Here is a 20,882-nt window from a genome sequence, read left to right on the forward strand (position 1 = left end):
AACACTCAGATGCCCAATTCCCAATGGGTCCAAACTCTAAATAAATCCGTTTTACCCTGTATATATCTTTTATAAGGTAAACTCATAAATTGTTCGCTCTCTAACACTGATAGAGAGGTATGCACAGCTGTTTGCCCCCCCACCCCCAGGTATTAATACATACTCTGGGTTAATTAATAAGTAAAAAGTGATTTTATTAAATACAGAAAGTTGGATTTAAGAGGTTCCAAGTAGTAACAGACAGAACGAAGTGAATTACCAAGCAAAATAAAATAACAAAAGCAAATCTAAGTCTAATACAATAATAAAACTGAATACAGATAAAAACCTCACCAGTTCCAGTAAGCTTTCTTTTACAGACTAGTCTCCTTCTAGTCTGGGTCCAGCAATCACTCACACCCCCTGTCGATACTGTCCTTTGTTTCAGTTTCTTTCAGGTATCTTTGTGGGTGGAGAGGCTCTCTCTTTAGCCAGCTGAAGACAAAATGGAGGGGTCTCCCAGGAGTTTAAATAGACTTCCTCTTGTGGGTGGAGACTCCCTCCTTTCTCCTATGCAAAGTCCAGCTACAAAATGGAGTTTTGGAGTCACCTGGGCAAGTCACATGTCCATGCATGACTGAGTTCCTTACCAGCCAAGCCACATTCCTGGGAAAGCCTAGATGTGGATTGGCATCTCCAAGTTCATTGTTGGCTTAAGGGCTTCTTGACTGGGCACTTACTGAGAATAGTCTTTTCTCAGGAAGCTGACCAACTGCTTCACTAAAACCTACTCAGAATCAAACAAGTATGCTGCCAATATTCATAACTTCAAATACAAAAATGATAAAAATAGGATTAATAGATTCAGTAGATTACAACCTTTACAGAGATGTGTTATATGGCATATGTAGCATAAAACACATTCTAGTTAGTCATATATACATTCATAAGTATATTTCCATAAAGCTTTATGGGGGGAACACCGTTACACAGGTCTTGGTTTTTTACTCAAATGGTGGAAACTCAGCTTCTAGCTATGGTGTTCCCCAGTTCAATCCCTAGTATTAGCAGAGATGGAAGTTCTCACTTATCACTTTAGATTGTTTCAGTAGAAAGAATTTTATAATTTAGTTTTCAGCATCAATGCTTTTTCTCTTCATTTTTTTGAATATTTTGCAAATTTTGGACAATGAAACTGGTCAATATCACTTTCCGTTTATAAAAAAGTTTAACTTCCCCCTCAAAAATATTATGTTTAATTTTCACATGCACTCCATGTATTGGTTTTGGTTGGGACCAGAAGTACTGTGATACACAGAAAGTCTATTCTCATAATACTCACAGCTGAGTCACAAAACAGGAAGTATTGTATATCCCATAAGAAACCCTGTTCCTTAGAGACTTATTTAGCTGGTTATTGGTTCACTTTGGTATCTACCTTTGGGGTGCTTACCCTAACATAACTGAATCACCAGAGCATTTCATATTCACCCATTTCACTACATACTCCACAAGGACCCACTCCTGTTTAACTGTAGACATGTACAGTATTGTTGTAGCTGTGTCGGTCCCAGGACATTAGAGAGACAAGGCTGAGGGGGTGAGGTAATATCTTACACAGAGCTCGTCTTCAGGTCACCTGTCTCTCTCACCATCAGAACTTGGTCCCATAAAAGATATTACCTCACTCCCTTGTCTCATTAACTGTAGACATATACTTTTAGAAATACAACTCCTTAAAGAGGACTATCACTTTTTGGGTCATCAGCCTAGTTACCTCTGGGTCTTGTACAGCATCAGTGCTCTAAGGATGGTCATTTACCTACATCAGGTAAATACCCTCCAACCCACACCTTTCCCCAAATCTGTATGAGTAAAACAAAAAGAGTGAGATTCTATGTGTAACTGTTCAACTATGTTTGCCATTGGCCTGATTCTGCAATGCTTACCCATGTTGAATAGCCTCTGTTCCCGTGAGCAGTCCCACTATCAATTGCACATACTTATGTGAGTAGATGCTAGTCATTAATGGTTGTGGAATCTTGCCTTCTATTTGTATTGTAAACCCCAAAGTGGTGTTTGATTCTGCCCTCACTGAAGTTAATGCAAGTTTTACAAATGACTTCTAGAGGAGTGGATTGTGTCCTTTGTTATTTGTTTAGCTCAACTCCATTACTGTATAATGCCATGTACATTTATTAAACTATATTGGCTTATACTAGGTCTGTATTTTTCTTTTTCTGCACTGCACATCAGATTCTCCCTGTCCCCTAAGAGTATTCTAAATTGAGAGTGAAATTAATATCGACTGTCCTCCAAGAACAATAAAGGCTTTAAGTGCTACTTAAAGCTGTGAAAGTGATCTCATGGACTACTTATTGTAGTAAGTCTCACATGAATGACATTAAGGGACATCGGTGAACATGAATGAGCACAATTTGCCAAATACTTTCCTGGGTTGAAGGTTCAATGGCCAACTTTTAGAAACTCCAGTGCAGGACAAGTAATAGGAAAGGCACGAGGTTCTGATCCAACATGATCTATGCTAAACTCTGTCTGATAGATTCAAATAGTCACAACATAAACTATATACATGCCGCTATATCCCAGCTAACAGGCAAGGCAATGAGTGGAGTCATTTGTATCTCCGAATTCTCTTGTTTTTGTAAGATTCAGTCTGAGTACATCTCACCAGATTTTTTTCCTGGTTACCTACGTTTCAATCTCTAGCTTTCCACATTCATGTACTTTCAAGGAGATATATACAATACACACACAAACACGAGTGTATGTATATACATATTTATACACATCTATCACTTCCCTCTGCCTACTACCTACCAGCCACTCAGTTCATAAAACAAGAGAGCCACATCATTCCACATTATTCATTCATTCACAAATTAACCCAGTGATAGTTACTTCATCAATGGAAATGCCCAGCGTGTATATATATGTGAAGATGTACAATGAACCACCACCTGTGAAATTTACACTGCAAGTGAAACTAATACACAGTGCTTAACCCTGTGAGAATTAAGGGCCAGGCTCAGGCAGTTTAAAAGACTCTCGCATCAGTGAGGATTTCCGTACCAGCTGAGCAGAGGACATAAACCTATCACTTCACTCAGCTGGGATTGCTGCTTTTAGTATAACACAGAGATGCTGAAAAAATCCTGAGCATTACTTGTACTTAACAGTAGATGTGCAGACTGCCACTGCACTTCATCAAAAGAACGCAGACTGGGTAGGGGTAGCGAGAAGGTCTGACTGATGATCCCAATCTTATTTTACAGCCACAAATAGCCCTGGGCAGGAAGAAAAAGCTGGGGCAATTTGGGAGGAGTGTATGCATATATTACAGAGCTTATATCTGTTCTCACTAACAGAATTTACTTCATTGTTCTTGGACCTCACCCTGAAAACTCCAGCTCCCACTGTATGTCTCCTGCAAAGGGCATAACCAAATTTCTCTCATTAGCTGCTGGAGACAGTTCCAAAAAAGAAAGCTAATAACATTAACCAAGTTGACAAGGTCAAAATGATTGTTTTCATTAAAATATTTGAGATTCTTGGAAAATGGTAGTTATTTGGTTCAAGGATGCGTCAGCTGTTTAGAAAAGACAACATGTCTCTCTTCTGATATTTACATTTGCATTGAAAGGGGCTGAAGCTGAACACCAGCTTACAGGAGACAAAAGGACACAATATTCTCTCCCTAAATGAATCAGCCTCCCAGAAATGACATAATGTAAACAGCACCAGGCTGGTATTTACATAACTTTATAGACAGATTTGCCTGTTAGGGAGTTTGTTTGAGCCAGCCGGAGGATATACATTGAAAGGGAAAGATTCCTCTGTGGGATTATATCTGTGGAACATTTGGTTGGTCTGTTTCCCCGGCCGCAATGTTAAATTCATGGGAGCAGAGATGCTCAGAAGCCTTTCTTTCTTTGTTGTTTCCCTTTTTTGGAATTCTACTAAAAATAGTCAGAGTCCCCTCTCCCGGAAACTGCTCTCTGTACAGCCTGAGCCCTCATAAAATATCAAAGGAAAAGCGAATGTAACTACAGCATGGACACTTGGTTGTCCAGGTGAAGCCTGTCCTTCACTTTGACCCCAATTCAAGAAAACATCCTTATTTAGGACAGCACTTCCAGGGCGTGCTTAACTCCCACTGATTTAATGGGCCTTAAGCACATGCCTAAAGTTAAGCACGTGCTTAAGAGCTGCCCTAAATAGGGATGGACTTCAGCACATGCTGGAAGAGTACAGTTAGTACCCTTGCCATGTGTTTGTATTGTGATCGTATGCATCCAAACAGCAGAGTAAGGCAGTGTAAGGCACATCTCCTTGCACTGCTGCGCAGGACGTAATCCAGTCGTGGCTCAGGGAGAGGAAGGACCAGGGGCTACAGGCTTGAGACTCTCCACACCATGAGCAAACAGGTGTGGTGAGATGTCAGCATGGATCCTTGCACCTCCCCCCTTTATGATTCCTTAAAGGCACAATGCCTTCCCCAGGGCTCCTCTTGGAGCAGCACAGGGTAGCCCTAAATACGTAAGTCTTCACCTCCCCTTGGCCAGCACAGGGATTAATATCTGGGGATCGTGTTCTCCCTGAAATAAAGGAAATGAGCAAAAGGTAACCTGGGTAGGAAACTTCTCTAGCCATTAGGAGTAAAAGGCTCTTTTGGTCAGTCTCATATTCCCCTTCGAGATACCTTGGGAATCTGCTATGCTACAGTTTCAATCTACAATGGACACATAAATTGCATTTAGCACTGATAGATGCTAAAGAAACTGCATTAACAAGTGAAAAAAATGTTACTCAGTAGGACACTGGAATTGCCCATAGCAGCCTTGAGACCAGACCCAATTGTGCTAGGCACTATACAACATATAGTAGGAAACAGTCCCTGTCTTCAAGAACAGACAATCCTGGGAACTGAATATACATCTTCTAAGTCCCAGTCCCATGACTAGCCAAAAGATCATTGTTCCTTCCTTGGGCCAGATTTTTCCTGGTGTAATTCCACTGACCTTTCATATTAAAAATGCCATCTATGGTCCCTATTATACATTAGCAATTATGTATAACAGTACGGAACAGAAGACAAAGCACAAGAAATGAAAGCATTGACAGAGACACTCCCTACCAAATTAAGCAAAGTTATGGGGATGAAAAGTGGTATAATCAACTAGAGAAAGTGGCATGGAACACCTGGTATCTAATAGCTGGCCTTCTACCCTTTCACCAATCAGCAACAAATACATTCAAATGGAAACATTACAACACTTTTATCTCTTAAAATACAAAAGGTTGAACAACCTTCTCTATCTCCTACATCAAACATGCAAGAACATCACATTTTGAAATACAAAAATATACAGAGATATCAAATAAGAGACAGAACTCAAAAAGCAAGCATTATGACCATCATCTTGGCTGACACACCAGGAACCTCCTGACCTAACAATATAAGCAGCTAATAGTTTAAGCTAAAGACCCAAGCCTCTCTAGGTTGGGCTGTAAGAGATTCATATCCTCTGTGGTCTGGTGACAGATAGATGCTTATAACACCCAGTCACCACTGAAGAACGTGGAGTATAAGATTAGACTATAATGTGGTGTCCTCTGGTACTGTAATTTATTGCTGATCCATGACACATAGATATAAGAACATACATAAATAGCTGGAAAGGAAAGTACAGCAGCGACAAGAGAACCTGCCCAATAGTCCGGAAACAGTAGTGAAGGGTTGAAAACTAAACAGTTCCAGGTTCACAATTTCTCAAGCAGCGATTTTCTCACAACCTTTGGAGACAAATACTTATTAACTTAGTAATCAAAGAGTTAAATTTGGTGACAAACAGAAGCTAGACAGAATAACTCATTTGCCATCCAGGCCAGAGATTTGTGGGGTAACATATTTTTCATTCTGCAGAGTCTAGAATAGCTTTTATTTTCTCATTAAAAATGACCAGCTGGTTCAATGGAAAATCCCATATTTAGCTTCTAAATCATTTAAAGACAGATCCATCATTACTTTTTTCACCAGCCTCCCTTAAGAAATCTGGGGAAATTCACATAGACTTTCCCAGGGAAGAGAGAAGACACACTGACACACTCCAAGCCTCCTTTATTCAGAAGATTAAATATAGTAGGAGACATTATTTTCTTAACAGCCATGGTAGATGAGAAGACTGGTTCAAAAGAGCTTTGATAGGACACAGGCTGTTCCTACAACACATTAAACCAAGGCTAGTAAGTATATAGAAACCTAGCATGAAATAGAAATATAGGCTCCTCAGATCTGACCCTACACCACTGAAATCAATGGGAATTTTACCACTGATTTGAGTGGGAGCAAGGTTGAGAAGTCGGGCTCTTGTAGTTTTCATGTTCCTCACATACCATGAGGTTGTGAGCACTTACAACCCTCATTGCCTTCAATTACGTAAGACCTGGAGCTAAGATGCCATGGCCAAGCTGCAGAATTAGGTGCCTAAAGCCAAATTCTTGAGTGGATATTTAGACTCCTAAGTATATGGGCTTGATTTTCAAAAATGCAGAGCATTCAGCTGCTCTGAGGGACTTCAGTGAGAGTGGCTGGGTGTTCAGCACTTAAGGAGTCTAAGAATGGATTTAGGAGCCCAGCTTTATGCTCCTGTTTTTGAAAACCTAGTCTGTCTTATGTTTCTGTTACATACTAGAGTTCTCAAATGCTTACTAGATTATTTCAGTGGAAATTTACAGTGTGTGGCATCTCTCTGGTTCAGTCCTATGTTGCAAAAAACATATTTCTCATTTCTCTCCATTTAAGACAATTAATAGAAGTCACTCCTCTTCTGGCAACATGCAGTTATGTAGGATGAACTGTAAGCAAAGCCCATGGAAAATACTGTTCTTTGCCAATGTTCACTCAGTTAGAAAATGTCACTATGGCATAAACTGTAAAGTAACCTGGCAGGAATTCAAGTAGCATACCTGGCATAAGTTAGATGGTGGTGAACTAGGCACCAAGGAGGAATAATTTACACAATAGGTGACTATTTCTCTATGGCTTTATATATACATGAACTGGATTCTCTATTGTAAATGAAGGCACCAATTAAAAATTCAACAAGCTGAGTCTCTTATGCACTTTTATTTCAGCTAGTTTACATTCGACTAATTCTCATTTTCACAAAACCCAGGTGTGCCCAATTGAAACTTCTGCTCCAAATGCCCCGAGCTTTGGGGAAGCTCAGGTCCAGATCCGAATGCTACAGCTCAAGAGTCCTCTTCATTGTGTATATTAAGGAAACAGATTTCAGCTGCACTTGGGAACAAATCCAGTCCCACTATCTATGGGGAAAGAGGCTTTCTGACCAATGAACTGGTTATTCCAATGTACAAGATACGGTGCTGAATGCTTTGCAGTTACTGCCCAGAACACAGCCCTGCTTTTGGAAACACATGGCAGCATGGCTACATGGCAGCATGCAATGGGTGGGGCACGAACATCCTGGGAAAGGGGGTGGAGCAAGGGAAGCAGCTTGGAGTTGCTTGATTGGAGCCTTAAAATGCTCCCCACTCCCTTGGGGAGTGACAACAATCCTCATTGCAACAGAATCGTCCTCTTCTCCATCCCTTGCTGTATCTGCACAGTGCCTGGGGCCAGTTACTTGAACAGGGCATGGGATTTGCTCTTTAGGGTAAAAATTCTGCATCCATTTCTGATGCACAGTTCTCTGCTAACACATTTTGCATTCCCTAAACACACAGATCTCCCACTGCTGCTAGGAGGAAATCACTGCCTTTTGGAACAGCAAAATACCGGGTTTGATATTTTTCCTGCATAATTTTGTCCTAACCTAGGGGTATCTGATTTCCCAGATGCAGTTAGTTTCTTCATCCTCACAAGAAGAAGAAAGAATCATTGACTGTAACTGGGCAAATTTTATGTAGAAGTAAAAGAGCTTGAAAGAGTGACACAGCAAATGGATGTGGAAGCACTTCATTTCATAAAGGAGAAATATGCATTAGTGGCCATGGTTTGTACTTACACTACAGTAATAACTCACAAAAGTTGTCATTCCATCTTGACAAGGAATAGATAACAGTGTGTAAACTGAAGTGTTTTATGATTTGATTATATACCTCCCAAACCAGACACGTCAAGTCTGGCTCTTTAATGTGACGTTTACCTAAAATGGCTCCTACAGACTTGGATTCTCAGACAAGGTTTTTTTATTGAAGAGCGACTAACAGAAGCATGTGCTAATCACTTGGTCATTGACTGCTGATTTTTCTACAGCAATTAAAATGCTCTGAATCCTCTCTGCTCTGGAGATAAATATGTAACATGATAAAGAACCCCTGACACATTTATATTTATGACATAGTCTTCCAGTCATGCCTCTGCTCAGCATTCCATCCATGCAACAGTGATGCTGAGAAATCAGATCTGGTAAGATAAGGCCAGAGCCTTCCAGAGGATTTGTTCTGGATAGTGTCGTGATGACATTTTATTAACAACTGTCAGCAAAAGAAAGCATAACATTTGTTTGACCTGAAATCAAACAGATTTCATGTAGTAGCAGGTATAAAGATTTATTTCAGCAGGATACCTAATACTTTTAAATACTGTAGTTCCTGTTCCTGGGCCTGTTCCTTTCCAAATAAATAAATAAAATCAATACACAAGATATTTTCTCTGACACAGTACAATGCATTTTTCACTGAGCGGAGGGAGAAGTTGCACCTGATCTGATTAATCTCTGTGTTAAAACATCCCTTCAACATGTATTGTGTAAGTGGGAGTTGTAATACGTGCAGTTGAGATGGGAGAATCCAATACAACCTAATGGCATTTACTCCATCTGCTGACAAGAGTTAGGCACCATTCCTTAATATTTAGATTAAAGCAGTGTCATAAATATAAAGGGAAGGGTAAACCCCTTTGAAATCCCTCCTGGCCAGGGGAAAGCTCCTCTCACCTGTAAAGGGTTAAGAAGCTAAAGGTAACCTCGCTGGCACCTGACCAAAATGACCAATGAGGAGACAAGATACTTTCAAAAGCTGGGAGGAGGGAGAGAAACAAAGGGTCTGTGTCTGTCTATATGCTGGTCTTTACCGGGGATAGACCAGGAATGGAGTCTTAGAACTTTTAGTAAGTAATCTAGCTAGGTATGTGTTAGATTATGATTTCTTTAAATGGCTGAGAAAAGAATTGTGCTGAATAGAATAACTATTTCTGTCTGTGTATCTTTTTTGTAACTTAAGGTTTTGCCTAGAGGGGTTCTCTATGTTTTTGAATCTAATTACCCTGTAAGATATCTACCATCCTGATTTTACAGGGGGGATTTCTTTATTTCTATTTACTTCTATTTTTATTAAAAGTCTTCTTGTAAGAAAACTGAATGCTTTTTCATTGTTCTCAGATCCAAGGGTTTGGGTCTGTGGTCACCTATGCAAATTGGTGAGGCTTTTTATCCAACATTTCCCAGAAAAAGGGGGGTGCAAGTGTTGGGAGGATTGTTCATTGTTCTTAAGATCCAAGGGTCTGGGTCTGTAGTCACCTAGGCAAATTGGTGAGGCTTTTTACCAAACCTTGTCCAGGAAGTGGGGTGCAAGGTTTTGGGAAGTATTTTGGGGGGAAGGACGCGTCCAAACAGCTCTTCCCCAGTAACCAGTATTAGTTTGGTGGTGGTAGCGGCCAGTCCAAGGACAACGGGTGGAATATTTTGTACCTTGGGGAAGTTTTGACCTAAGCTGGTAAAGATAAGCTTAGGAGGTTTTTCATGCAGGTCCCCACATCTGTACCCTAGAGTTCAGAGTGGGGGAGGAACCTTGACAAGCAGTGTAGTGAAATATGCCTACAGAATGTAGCAGGCATTTATTTCAAGACACTCACAAGTGTGTCATTCTTCTCTTACATCTCCGTTTCGAAGGCGTTGAATTCTAGAAGACCATTTCAGAGTGAATCAGTGCCTGGATCACTGCATTACTCGTTGTGACCTGCATTCAGTTTGTTCCCACTCAACACAATGGATTTGTGTTGTTGCACTGTTAAGCCCTGGTTCAATCAGAAACCCTCTGCAACAGCTTCCAGCTGTTATCACGCACTTATTTTTGGTTGATTATTTTGGTAAAGAAACTAATTATTTTGGATACCCTACGTAGGACACTTTAAAGGGGCCTCAATTTTAGAAAATACTGGCTACTCAACCTTTGAAAATCCATCCCTTTAAGGACAATTTGAGTTGAGTACCAAAAAATCACTAGTCAGCTTTGAAAATGATAGTCTTAAACTTATCTGCCTCAGTTTCCCACTCCATAACAGAGGACAACATTCATCTTGATAGGGCGGATGAGGATTAGTTAAAGTTCATAAAACACTGGAGATGTAGACCAAGATTTTCAAAGCCACACTGGAGATCTGGATGCCCAATTCCCATTAATTTTAATGGGAATTAGTTGTCCATATCTTTTTTGGTGGCTTCTCAATTGGTGGCCCACGCATTATCCACTGACAATGTGACTGCTCCAGCAGTGCAAGGAACTGTACATAAACTCTGCAAACTTCCTATTCTCCAGGGCCTTGTGTGCTTATTGACATGTGTGTGAAGTGAATGTAAATACATCACTATTCTGATCTGGTAGTATTTTACAGGTTAGCATTTTGTTCAGGTGCAAGTGACAAACCAAGGCTGGAGACAGTGAAGAATCAAACCAAATGAGAAAATGGCTCTTGATTCAGGTGCAAAGGGAACCCATTACACTCTCTTTTTAAATCAAATGATGAAGTTGAGGGTGGCTGTTGACATTGGCCAATGGTAGCATTCTGGGGGAACAGCATATCATCAATATTAAAAATGTCATTGATTGCTTTGTCTACAGGGTTTTTTTCTGAAATACTGGGCAGGATTGAGGCAAGTCCTAGATCTTGGACCACTGTAATTTTCATTCCACAACTGCTGCTATGTTAGGAGAAGCAGAAGAACCTCCCATACACTCTTCAGCCCAGTGGTTAGGGTGCTCTCCTAGAACACAGGAGACCCAGGTTCAATTCTTCACTCTGCCTGATGTCCCCAAGGAATTTGAAGTTGGATCTCCCACACTGCAGGAGAGCATCCTATCACTGGGCTATCAGATATTTTGGTATGGGTCTGTCTCAATCTCTCCTGTTGAAGTTCTTCCACTTTTTATAAATAATTAGCCATTGGAACAGGGATGTGAACTTGGGTGTCCCTAGGCGAGTATCCTAACTACTAGGGTACAATGTCATGCTCACTCTCTTTCCCTGATCAAATGTCATTGCCTTCATGAATGACTATTCCCTGCCAGTATGAATGACAATTAATAGTCATTGAGCTAGGGATTCACTTATCAAAGCTAGTGGGACATTCATTATGTTCAGATATAGACATTCACATAAAATTGGACCAACTAGTACATTTCCCTTTGAAATGAAGGTGTTTTTTTTTTAAATTAGTTTTCAATAAACTTGCAAATAAACCCATCGTCAAACAATGAAAACAATACAGAGTTAATCCAAAAATACAGCTGCAGGCGGGGTACAGATAGCCTACAATTGTAATATGATGGTGATAGTCTAGGACTGAGGAGGTGACACAGCCCGGAAGAGATCAGAGCACAACTTAACCCGTATTTAGACTGGGACCTCTTACTTTATTGGCATTCTTGAGGGACACTCACAGTTGTAATAGTGATCCTTTAACAAGGTACACACCCACACCCACACATCATTAAGTCCATTGTCTTTCAGATGGAAATGATTCTTACTAGTATATTATCTGAGCGGGATTTCAGCTTATGTCTGAGATGGTAAACACTACTGAATTGGTTTTGTATATTAAGTATGTCACCACAGAGGAACATAAACAGGAATGTCAGGAAGATGAGTACACACCCCTTGAGAGACTTAAGGCTGAGATGTTCAAAGCTGCCAAAGGGATCTGACCCTCCAATTCCTTGTAAATTTCTTTTCTACTGAAGGTAAAGTATAAGCTGATTGTCCCTCTTAACACTTATTATTCCCTTTAAGGTCAGATACTCAGCTGGTGTAAATCAGTGTAGGAGGCAATGGAGCTATGTGAACTTCCACCCAGATCAGGATTGAATACTAAGGGAAAGATTCTCAAGTTGTTGTGTTTGAGTAGGTACAGCATAATGTGCAAGTCACCTTCAAAGAAGAACACGTGTATTTGTAGGCAGGGAGCAGCATTTACAGTACATTTTTAGGATTCATGCACAGTGTGTATCATGACAACACATTTTGAGGTTACATGGTAAACACAGCCTTGTTAAAAGAAAAGGAGGACTCCTTTTCTTTTTGTGGATACAGACTAACTCGGCTGCTACTCTAAAACAGCCTTGTTATGCATCAACAATCCAAAAGGTGCTATTCATTACTATACTTACAGTGCAGAATCAAATTGTATTGGGCAAGTCGACAGTAAGCTGTAAATACTCCGTTTACCAGAAAAGCAGACTATTTTTTTAAACAGATGACTATATTATTTTGTGGCTCCATTAGAAACACGTTACACAAGGAAACATCTTAAAGAAGAGGACACAATTTTTCCATTTAAAGAGAATCTTCTCTCTACAGCTTCTTTAAGAGCTAGTGTATTAAATGATTTAGGTTCATTTCAGGGAGACATCTCTATGTTAGGAAATCATATGTTCTGCTGCTCTTCCTTTTAAATGCTGCAGTGCCACTTGGAATAAAATATTGTATATTACCACACTAGCTTTAATGTTTAATTCAAAAATCACTTTTCTCCTTAACCTTGCTGATATATGCAGAGATGCAAGTGTGTTGTTACTTTAAAGAAATGTAGTGCATCTTACTGACATCTTACTGGATGAGTGCACTATAAGGTGGGTAGAAAGTTGGCTAGATTGTCGGGCTCAATGGGTAGTGATCAATGGCTCCATGTCTAGTTGGCAGCCGGTGTCAAGTGGAGTGCCCCAGGGGTCGGTCCTGGGGCCGGTTTTGTTCAATATCTTCATAAATGATCTGGAGGATGGTGTGGATTGCACTCTCAGCAAATTTGCGGATGATACTAAACTGGGAGGAGTGGTAGATACGCTGGAGGGCAGGGATAGGATACAGAGGGACCTAGACAAATTGGAGGACTGGGCTAAAAGAAATCTGATGAGGTTCAATAAGGATAAGTGCAGGGTCCTGCACTTAGGACGGAAGAACCCAATGCACAGCTACAGACTAGGGACTGAATGGCTAGGCAGCAGTTCTGCGGAAAAGGACCTAGGGGTGACAGTGGACGAGAAGCTGGATATGAGTCAGCAGTGTGCCTTTGTTGCCAAGAAGGCCAATGGCATTTTGGGATGTATAAGTAGGGGCATAGCGAGCAGATCGAGGAACGTGATCGTCCCCCTCTATTCGACATTGGTGAGGCCTCATCTGGAGTACTGTGTCCAGTTTTGGGCCCCACACTACAAGAAGGATGTGGATAAATTGGAAAGAGTCCAGCGAAGGGCAACAAAAATGATTAGGGGTCTGGAACACATGACTTATGAGGAGAGGCTGAGGGAACTGGGGATTGTTTAGTCTGCAGAAGAGAAGAATGAGGGGGGATTTGATAGCTGCTTTCAACTACCTGAGAGGTGGTTCCAGAGAGGATGGTTCTAGACTATTCTCAGTGGTAGAAGAGGACAGGACAAGGAGTAATGGTCTCAAGTTGCAGTGGGGGAGGTTTAGGTTGGATATTAGGAAAAACTTTTTCACTAGGAGGGTGGTGAAACACTGGAATGCGTTACCTAGGGAGGTGGTAGAATCTCCTTCCTTAGAAGTTTTTAAGGTCAGGCTTGACAAAGCCCTGGCTGGGATGATTTAATTGGGGATTGGTCCTGCTTTGAGCAGGGGGTTGGACTAGCTGACCTCCTGAGGTCCCTTCCAACCCTGATATTCTATGATTCTATGACATACACTAGGAATTTTTCCAGGTTATGGCTAGTGACAACAGTCATTTCAATTAACACTCCAACAAACCGAACCTTATTAGCTTGAAACAAAAAGTGCACAAACCCCATAATCCAATTCATTCAAGTGGAGAAAAATAGAGCAGACTATGGTACAGATGACATTTTATTCAGGTTACAGGGCCACCTGCAGTACCCTCTCTTCTCCATACAAGAAATATACTGTGTCTTGAATCTGCAGTGACAGTAAACCACTTGAGAATTTCCAAGTTCCTTTTAGAAAGCAATCAGAAAGGAATCTGTGTGGTAAGTTTACTGCATCATGATGGGAACTGAAAACTGAGTGGGATGTGTCAAAAAGTGTTGCCTCTCCCTTCCATTCTCCCTAAGGCACAAACTCTCGATTCGCATGACCTGCATGGAAGGGTTAAAGAAACAACACAAGCTGTCTGCCTTCATTACTGTGCCTATACACAGGAAGTACCACTGAAGCTCAAGCACTCATGATTCCAATGAAAAGGAAGTTGTTAAATCACTACACCACTTACTCTCTGTTGCGAGTACAGGGGGAAGTGAGCTCTTTGACTTTTTGGTCTTCTTCTCAGCAGACTTTGGGGTCTTTGTAGGTGAGGGATCTGAAATTAAAAACAAAAGTAATAATAAAATATTCATCTTATTTAAGAACTGAGGGGGAGGGGAAGATATTCCCCTCATTCGTCATAAATTTGTTTTTGGTCTTCCTGCAAAGCTGGGGAAAACTGTTGGTTTGCACATTGTTTACACAGGATTTACTGCTCACAGTTGCTGGGGAATGCCAAGTTCCAAAGACAAGCGGGACAAACAAGGAAGGAAAGCTCTCTGCTGTTCAGAAGCAGCGGCACTCGATAAAGCTCATACCGTTAACTGCTCTGATTAACGGGGACACTACCAAGGATGACAGGCCTTCCTTAACCAATGAGAAGAAGGGGGGCTGCGCCTGAGCTGCTCTCTGCACAGCTCAGGATGGAAGGGCATAAAAGAGGCTTTTAACCAAAGAAACTCAGATCACCTATAAATGGACTGACAGAATGCAGAGAGCTTAGAGAGGCAAATCCTCATAGGCCCAGCAACACTCTATACTAACTGCTCTAAAACCATTTTAGAAACCCAGTGGGCAGCAGGAGCAAAGAGGGATTAGACCCCAAAGCATCCCCAGTGCTCAGCTCCCTGCTGGTTCTCTGCTTGGGCTGTCTGTTGTGGGGATTAAGTTACGATTTTCACAGAAAGAATGCAGGGAGGAAGCAGGCAGCTATTTTTTGCAATTTAGTGAAGGATGAGGTTGGGAAAGAGCACATACGGAAAGAAGGAGGAAGTTTTACTGAAGGAATTTCCCTACCAGGGAAAGGACTTACCATCTACCAACACTTTGCAAGCACATTCAGCTCTCCCAGCTGCGTTCTCAGCTATGCATTGGTACTGGCCCACATCTTCAGGCAAGGCCTTGTCAATGGTGAGTGAGCACAGTGACCCTAACACAGAGGAAAGAGACGTCAGAGGGACATTGCATTTTGCAAATTCTGAAAGCACAGCGTTGCTAGCAGGGATGGGGCAGAGTGGCTGAACTCTACTGGCAATACTGAGTTCCGTAGGAGATCACAGTTCCTTAAATGTTGTTGGTATCTCTACGCTAGAAGCTATGTTTCATTAAACTAAGAGGCCAATTTTCAAATTCACTGTAGTGATGAACACCTTATATATGAAGGCTGAAATACGTAAATTACTCTTGATTCTCAAAAGAGGACTGAAGCACCTAAAATGAACTTTCGGTAGAGATGCATGCGAGAGCCAGATACAAAGCTATGTTAGTAGTAATAATTATTTGTATTACAGCAGCACGTAAAAGCCCCACCTGAGACTGGGGCCAGAGTGTGCTAGGTGGTGTACAACCATATAACCAAGAAATGGTCCCTGCCCCAAAGAGCTTACCGTCTAAGACTACAGACAACAGGACTTCTGCAAATTGATCAGATGCAGGCTTTTGGTTTGGTCTCATCTCAGTACCCAAGGGTGAAAATGGGTAACCTAAAATAGGTGCCTAAGCTTGAAAATGATACTGCAAAAGTCACTTTCATTTTGTTGGCATGGCTCAAAGAACAAGTGTAATGGTAGCTCTCAAAAAATAAAAAGGCCAATACATCGGCACTATCAAAGGTATCAGTGTAGCAAATGCATTCCTAGAGGAAAATGTGCAAGACTTGGTTTCAATTGGGTCACAGGGACAGAATGCAGGATTCCGCCTTAATTCTGTTGTGGCCATGGAATTCTATCCCAAGGGAACAAATTTCCTGTTTAAAACATGCTATTTTCTGTGAACCAAGAGTCTGTTTCCAACAGGTAGAGGCTGTACCAATAACTTACTCAGTCCAACTCTGGGCACATCCTCCCTTTCCCCACAGTTTATATGCTGCTTTGATGCTTTTTGAGTGACTTAGCCCCCTTAAAGCAAAATCCAAACACAAGCAAGCAGCTTTCTCAGGTGAAAGAGAGGACTTGCTTCTTTCCTTCCTCTCTCTTTGGATAGCATAGTCTGGGCCCCTAAACACACCTTGGTAGAAATTCTGGGCCTCCAGCCCAACAGTGCTTGATTGTCCAAGCCTCTTTTATACTCTATGTATCACTCCTGGAGTCTCATGTCCTACTTACTATTAGGCCTCTCCAGCCCTCTTGGACCCTCTGACTACTGTACCATTCCCCAGCACCTCCTACTGGTCAGTCTCTCTTTCTCTGGGTTAAGTACTGACTGCCTCTTCTCCCAGCAGGCCTGCCTCTTGGTCACACACATCCCCATCATATGACTCTCATGATCTGAGAAGTAAACCAATCACAGGTGAAACTGAGCCCAAACTCCCTTAAAAGTGGTCAACTCACCATGACAGGAGTATCAGAGAAGATTACAGACTCCCCCCAGGGATACACAAAGATTTGGCTTCAGCTCTGATGCAACAACTGAACTCTTCATATAGAGAAAATCCCCCTTCTTAAAAGGGTATGTCATGATGTGAAGCAAAATGAAATGTAATGAGACTTCTCAATGCAATTGCTTTGTGAGACAAGCATGAGGAGGAGGACAGAATGAATTTTTTTTTGGACTCTCAGCTAGATTGGGGAAATGGACTAAAATACTATCTTCCCCCACCCGCCAGGAACAAAATGAAAATTATTTCTGCTGAGAGAGGCTGACCCTCTTAGTCACATAGTATATAGGCTCTGCCAGTCACAGGAAAAGAAATGGAGTACTTGTGGCACCTTAGAGACTAACCAATTTATTTGAGCATGAGCTTTCGTGAGCCACAGCTCACTTCATCAGATGTGTACCGTGGAAACTGTTTCCACGGTACACATCTGATGAAGTGAGCTGTGGCTCACGAAAGCTCATGCTCAAATAAATTGGTTAGTCTCTAAGGTGCCACAAGTACTCCTTTTCTTTTTGCGAATACAGACTAACACGGCTGTTCCTCTGAAACCAGGAAAAGAAATGAGTGTCTTCCCCCATATAATTTATCTCAAGAATCAGGTTTGAACTCAAAATGCAGCACAAACAGCAAATGGAGGAGAAGCATTAAAAAAATGCTCTTACAGGCTGCTTGCAATGACATACAACGTTCAAGGTAGTCTTTTCTAGTTCATAGACAGAGTCTGAGTGTATATTAAGACTAATTCCAAATAATTTATAGAGTTCTGAAACTTGCATCAAAAAGATAACATATTAGCATACAAAAACACCACAGGTAAAGGGTGGGAGGAGAAAGAGATGCACAAAGAGGTGAAGTGACTTGCCCAAGATCACACAAGTCTGTAGCAGAGCTGGGAACAGAATCCAGATCTTTTGACTCCCAGTCCAGTGCCCCATCCACTAGACCTCATTGCCTCTTTAATAAACTAAGTTACCTACTGTATACTGCAAATACTGTCCTGGAAAGTATTTTCTCATTTAGTGTCTACGTCTTGGTCTGCCCTTTCTTTCCTTATAGAACTTAACATTGAATATTTATATGTCCTTAACTACAAAAACAAAAAAATCTGAGTGGGTTCAACAGGGACAAAAACACAAACAAACAATAAAACCCCAAACTTTCCAAAACGCCTGTGATCCGTGATCGAGGGCTATATTCAATTCCCTGGTCTAGGAGGCCAAATGTCTTTCAATGAAGTATTTGGTATTTCCTCTGCAAAAGCCCTTCTTGACCTCCTGCACAGAGATTGTTTTCTCATAGTTCTGAGAAAGCTCAGCCGGGTGATTCCAGCTGGGTATTTTGAATCTTGGCATCTCACAAATCCCTGCTGAGGGAACAACTTCACAACGAATTTTGTCCTGCTCAGATCTGTTCACAGTAATCAGCCAATTGATGACACCCCCTAAAGCTCACACATCAGCACTACTGAGAACACTGTCACTGAGGACAGTGCACATGCAAGAGAGCTCATACAAAATGCTTTGGATGAGACATTTTCAGGGACTATAACTGGGACCTCTGTAGTCGTGCTGTGGCAGGGTAAGGAAGATGTAAGCAGACAGTTTACAGGTGGTTCAAGTTTAAACACAAAACCCCTTTCCAGGGTTTTGGGCCTATTTCAGGATTTTGTGGTTTAACCAGAATACTGCAAACTTAGCAAAATACCTCCAGCTGCTGCATTGCTTCCATGAAGCTGTACAGTCAGCAAGCTCCAGAACACAAAACAAGTATACAAACCAACAAACAACACCGCTTGTATCAAATTGCTTGTCCTGACTTCTAGTCAGCGAAAGCCCTGACTCCTTATCTCCCATGGGAGTAATCTCAGATCAGATGATGAAGTTCTTACTAATCCATTAGTAACTAAGGAGGATGTTAAATATCATCCACTAGGGATAAACATTTTAAAATCAGCATGCCCAGATACAGGGCTGTCCCTAGCTATTCTGGGGCCCTACGCAGCCCCCCTCTGCGGGTATGTGTGTGTGGGGGGAGCCCAGGCCTCCGCGGGGGCTGGGCCCAGGTCTTGGGGGACAGGGGGGAACCAGCCCCCAGCACTCACTGGCAGCATGGCTGGGGCTGCGTCCCTGCACTTCCCGCCACCGGTGAGTGTAGGCCTGGCCCTGCTGCACTCCTCAGGGACGGGAAGAGGTGAGGCTGGGGCGGAGCACGGGTGGGAAGAGGCGGGGTGGGGGCGGAGCAGGGGCGGGGGCTTTGGGGAAGGGGTGGAGTGGTGGCAGGGCTGAGGCGGAGCAGGGGTGGGAAGAGGCGAGGCAGGGGTGGGGCAGGGGCCGGGGCCATGGGGAAGAGGCGAGGCAGGGGCTGGAGCAGCACTCAGCTGCACAGGGCACTAGGAAATTTGGTGCCCCAAGTTTCCTGGTGCCTAACACAGCTGTGTACTTTGCGTATGGGTAAGGACAGCCCTGCCCAGATAACTTGCACCCAAAATCCTAAAAGAGCTGGCTGAGGAGATTGATGGAATGAGTATGTTCATTTTTAATAAATACTGGAATAGTGGGGAAATTCCGGAAGACTGGAAGAGTGCTAATACTGTGATAATATTAAAAAAGTACAAGTGGGATGACCTGGGTAAAACTCTGGGCAGGTTAGCCTAACATCAATACCAGGCACAATAATGGACAAACTGATAGGGGATTCAATTGACAAAGTACTGATAAAGGATAGGAATATAATTAACACCAGTCAACACGGTTGTATGAAAACTTGTTCTGATCAAACAAACCTAATTTCATTCTCTGAAGAGACTATAAGCATGGTAGATAAAAGTAATTGTGTAGATGTAATATACTTACACTTTTGTAAGGTGTTTAACTCAGTACCACATGAGATTCTTATTAAAAAGCTCTCTCTATAAAATAGCAATAAACCACATGTTAAATGAATTAAGAACTGCTGGCTGACAGATCTCAAGTAATTGTTAATGAGGAATCATCATCATCGAATGGGGGTGTTTCTAGTTGGGTTCTGCAGGGGTTTGTACAAGGCTTGACACTATTCAACAGTTTCTGGAAGTAAATATAACATAACTGATGATAAAATTTGGAGCCTATGACTAAGGTCATTTTATTTTGTTGGAGGAATTGGAACCACAATCTGATGGGGGTGGAAATCATAAAGCATTTGGGATGCTTTAGCAGAGCTGTGCCATGGTCATCTGAGATTCCACAGCTGCTTTTCTTCTGACCTTTCCTAGAGTGTTCAGATTTATGTAGTTGGTTTTTTCTCCTGCATACAGGTGTAGGTAGCTTGAGTGTCCCAGTTCATGATGATGTGTTTCCAGTCAGTTCCTGGAGGTTACACATTTTTTCAGCCTAAGATGTCACATATATCAAAGGAACTGTGGTGTTTGGAATAATACATATAGGGGATCAAATGCAATTATTTGCTAGGCACAAGAAAGTGCACCTGAAGGGAGGTAAAATCTGTGGTGTACAGGTGTGGAATTATCCTATCAACATTTTTCGTTTGTTTTGACAAAGGAAGGATTTTATCCAAAAAGTTCTGGCAGGTACTGGTTTAGCAGTCAGACATGCATGATTAACAGGAGGACTTAGAAGCAACTTAAGTCACAAGGAAGTTGTTAAAGGCATTATTACTAACAAGATCAACAATTGTTCATGCTGTCCCGGCAACAGGGACGGGAAAAGAACACTAGCAGTGAAGGAGCTATGTTCTGGACAAAGCAATGGGAATTCTGGTGCACAACCTCATATTTGCTTGGTGAATGCCAAGCTGCATTGTTGTCACCTGATGTAGGCCTAGGTAAAAACAACGATCCTTCAGGCCCAGGTTGTGTATAGGGTCTGTGACGCTGGCAGACCAAGTGCTGCTCTTGCCAAGGCTTTAGGCCTCAGCTGAGCAATGACAAATTCATTGCTGGAAATCTGTCTGTTTCACCTTTGTGTTAGGTATGGTTAAGATGGGTATTGGAAT

General features: G+C 41.9%; 1 protein-coding gene across 7 annotated transcripts in view; it reads right to left on the reverse strand.

The window, feature by feature from the left end:
* MYLK (myosin light chain kinase) overlaps positions 1 to 20,882 on the reverse strand; it is a 335,337-nt gene that overhangs the window by 65,104 nt on the left and 249,351 nt on the right. For all 7 annotated transcript variants that reach the window (XM_048869056.2, XM_048869054.2, XM_048869057.2 and 4 more), the window contains 2 exons: positions 15,327 to 15,443; positions 14,484 to 14,570 (listed from right to left, as the gene is read on the reverse strand). In XM_048869056.2, coding sequence (XP_048725013.1) covers positions 14,484 to 14,570; positions 15,327 to 15,443 — 204 coding nt within the window. The remainder of the gene's footprint in view (positions 1 to 14,483; positions 14,571 to 15,326; positions 15,444 to 20,882) is intronic.

This window comes from Caretta caretta, chromosome 11 (assembly GCF_965140235.1).
Source record: "Caretta caretta isolate rCarCar2 chromosome 11, rCarCar1.hap1, whole genome shotgun sequence".
Lineage (NCBI taxonomy): Eukaryota > Metazoa > Chordata > Testudines > Cheloniidae > Caretta > Caretta caretta.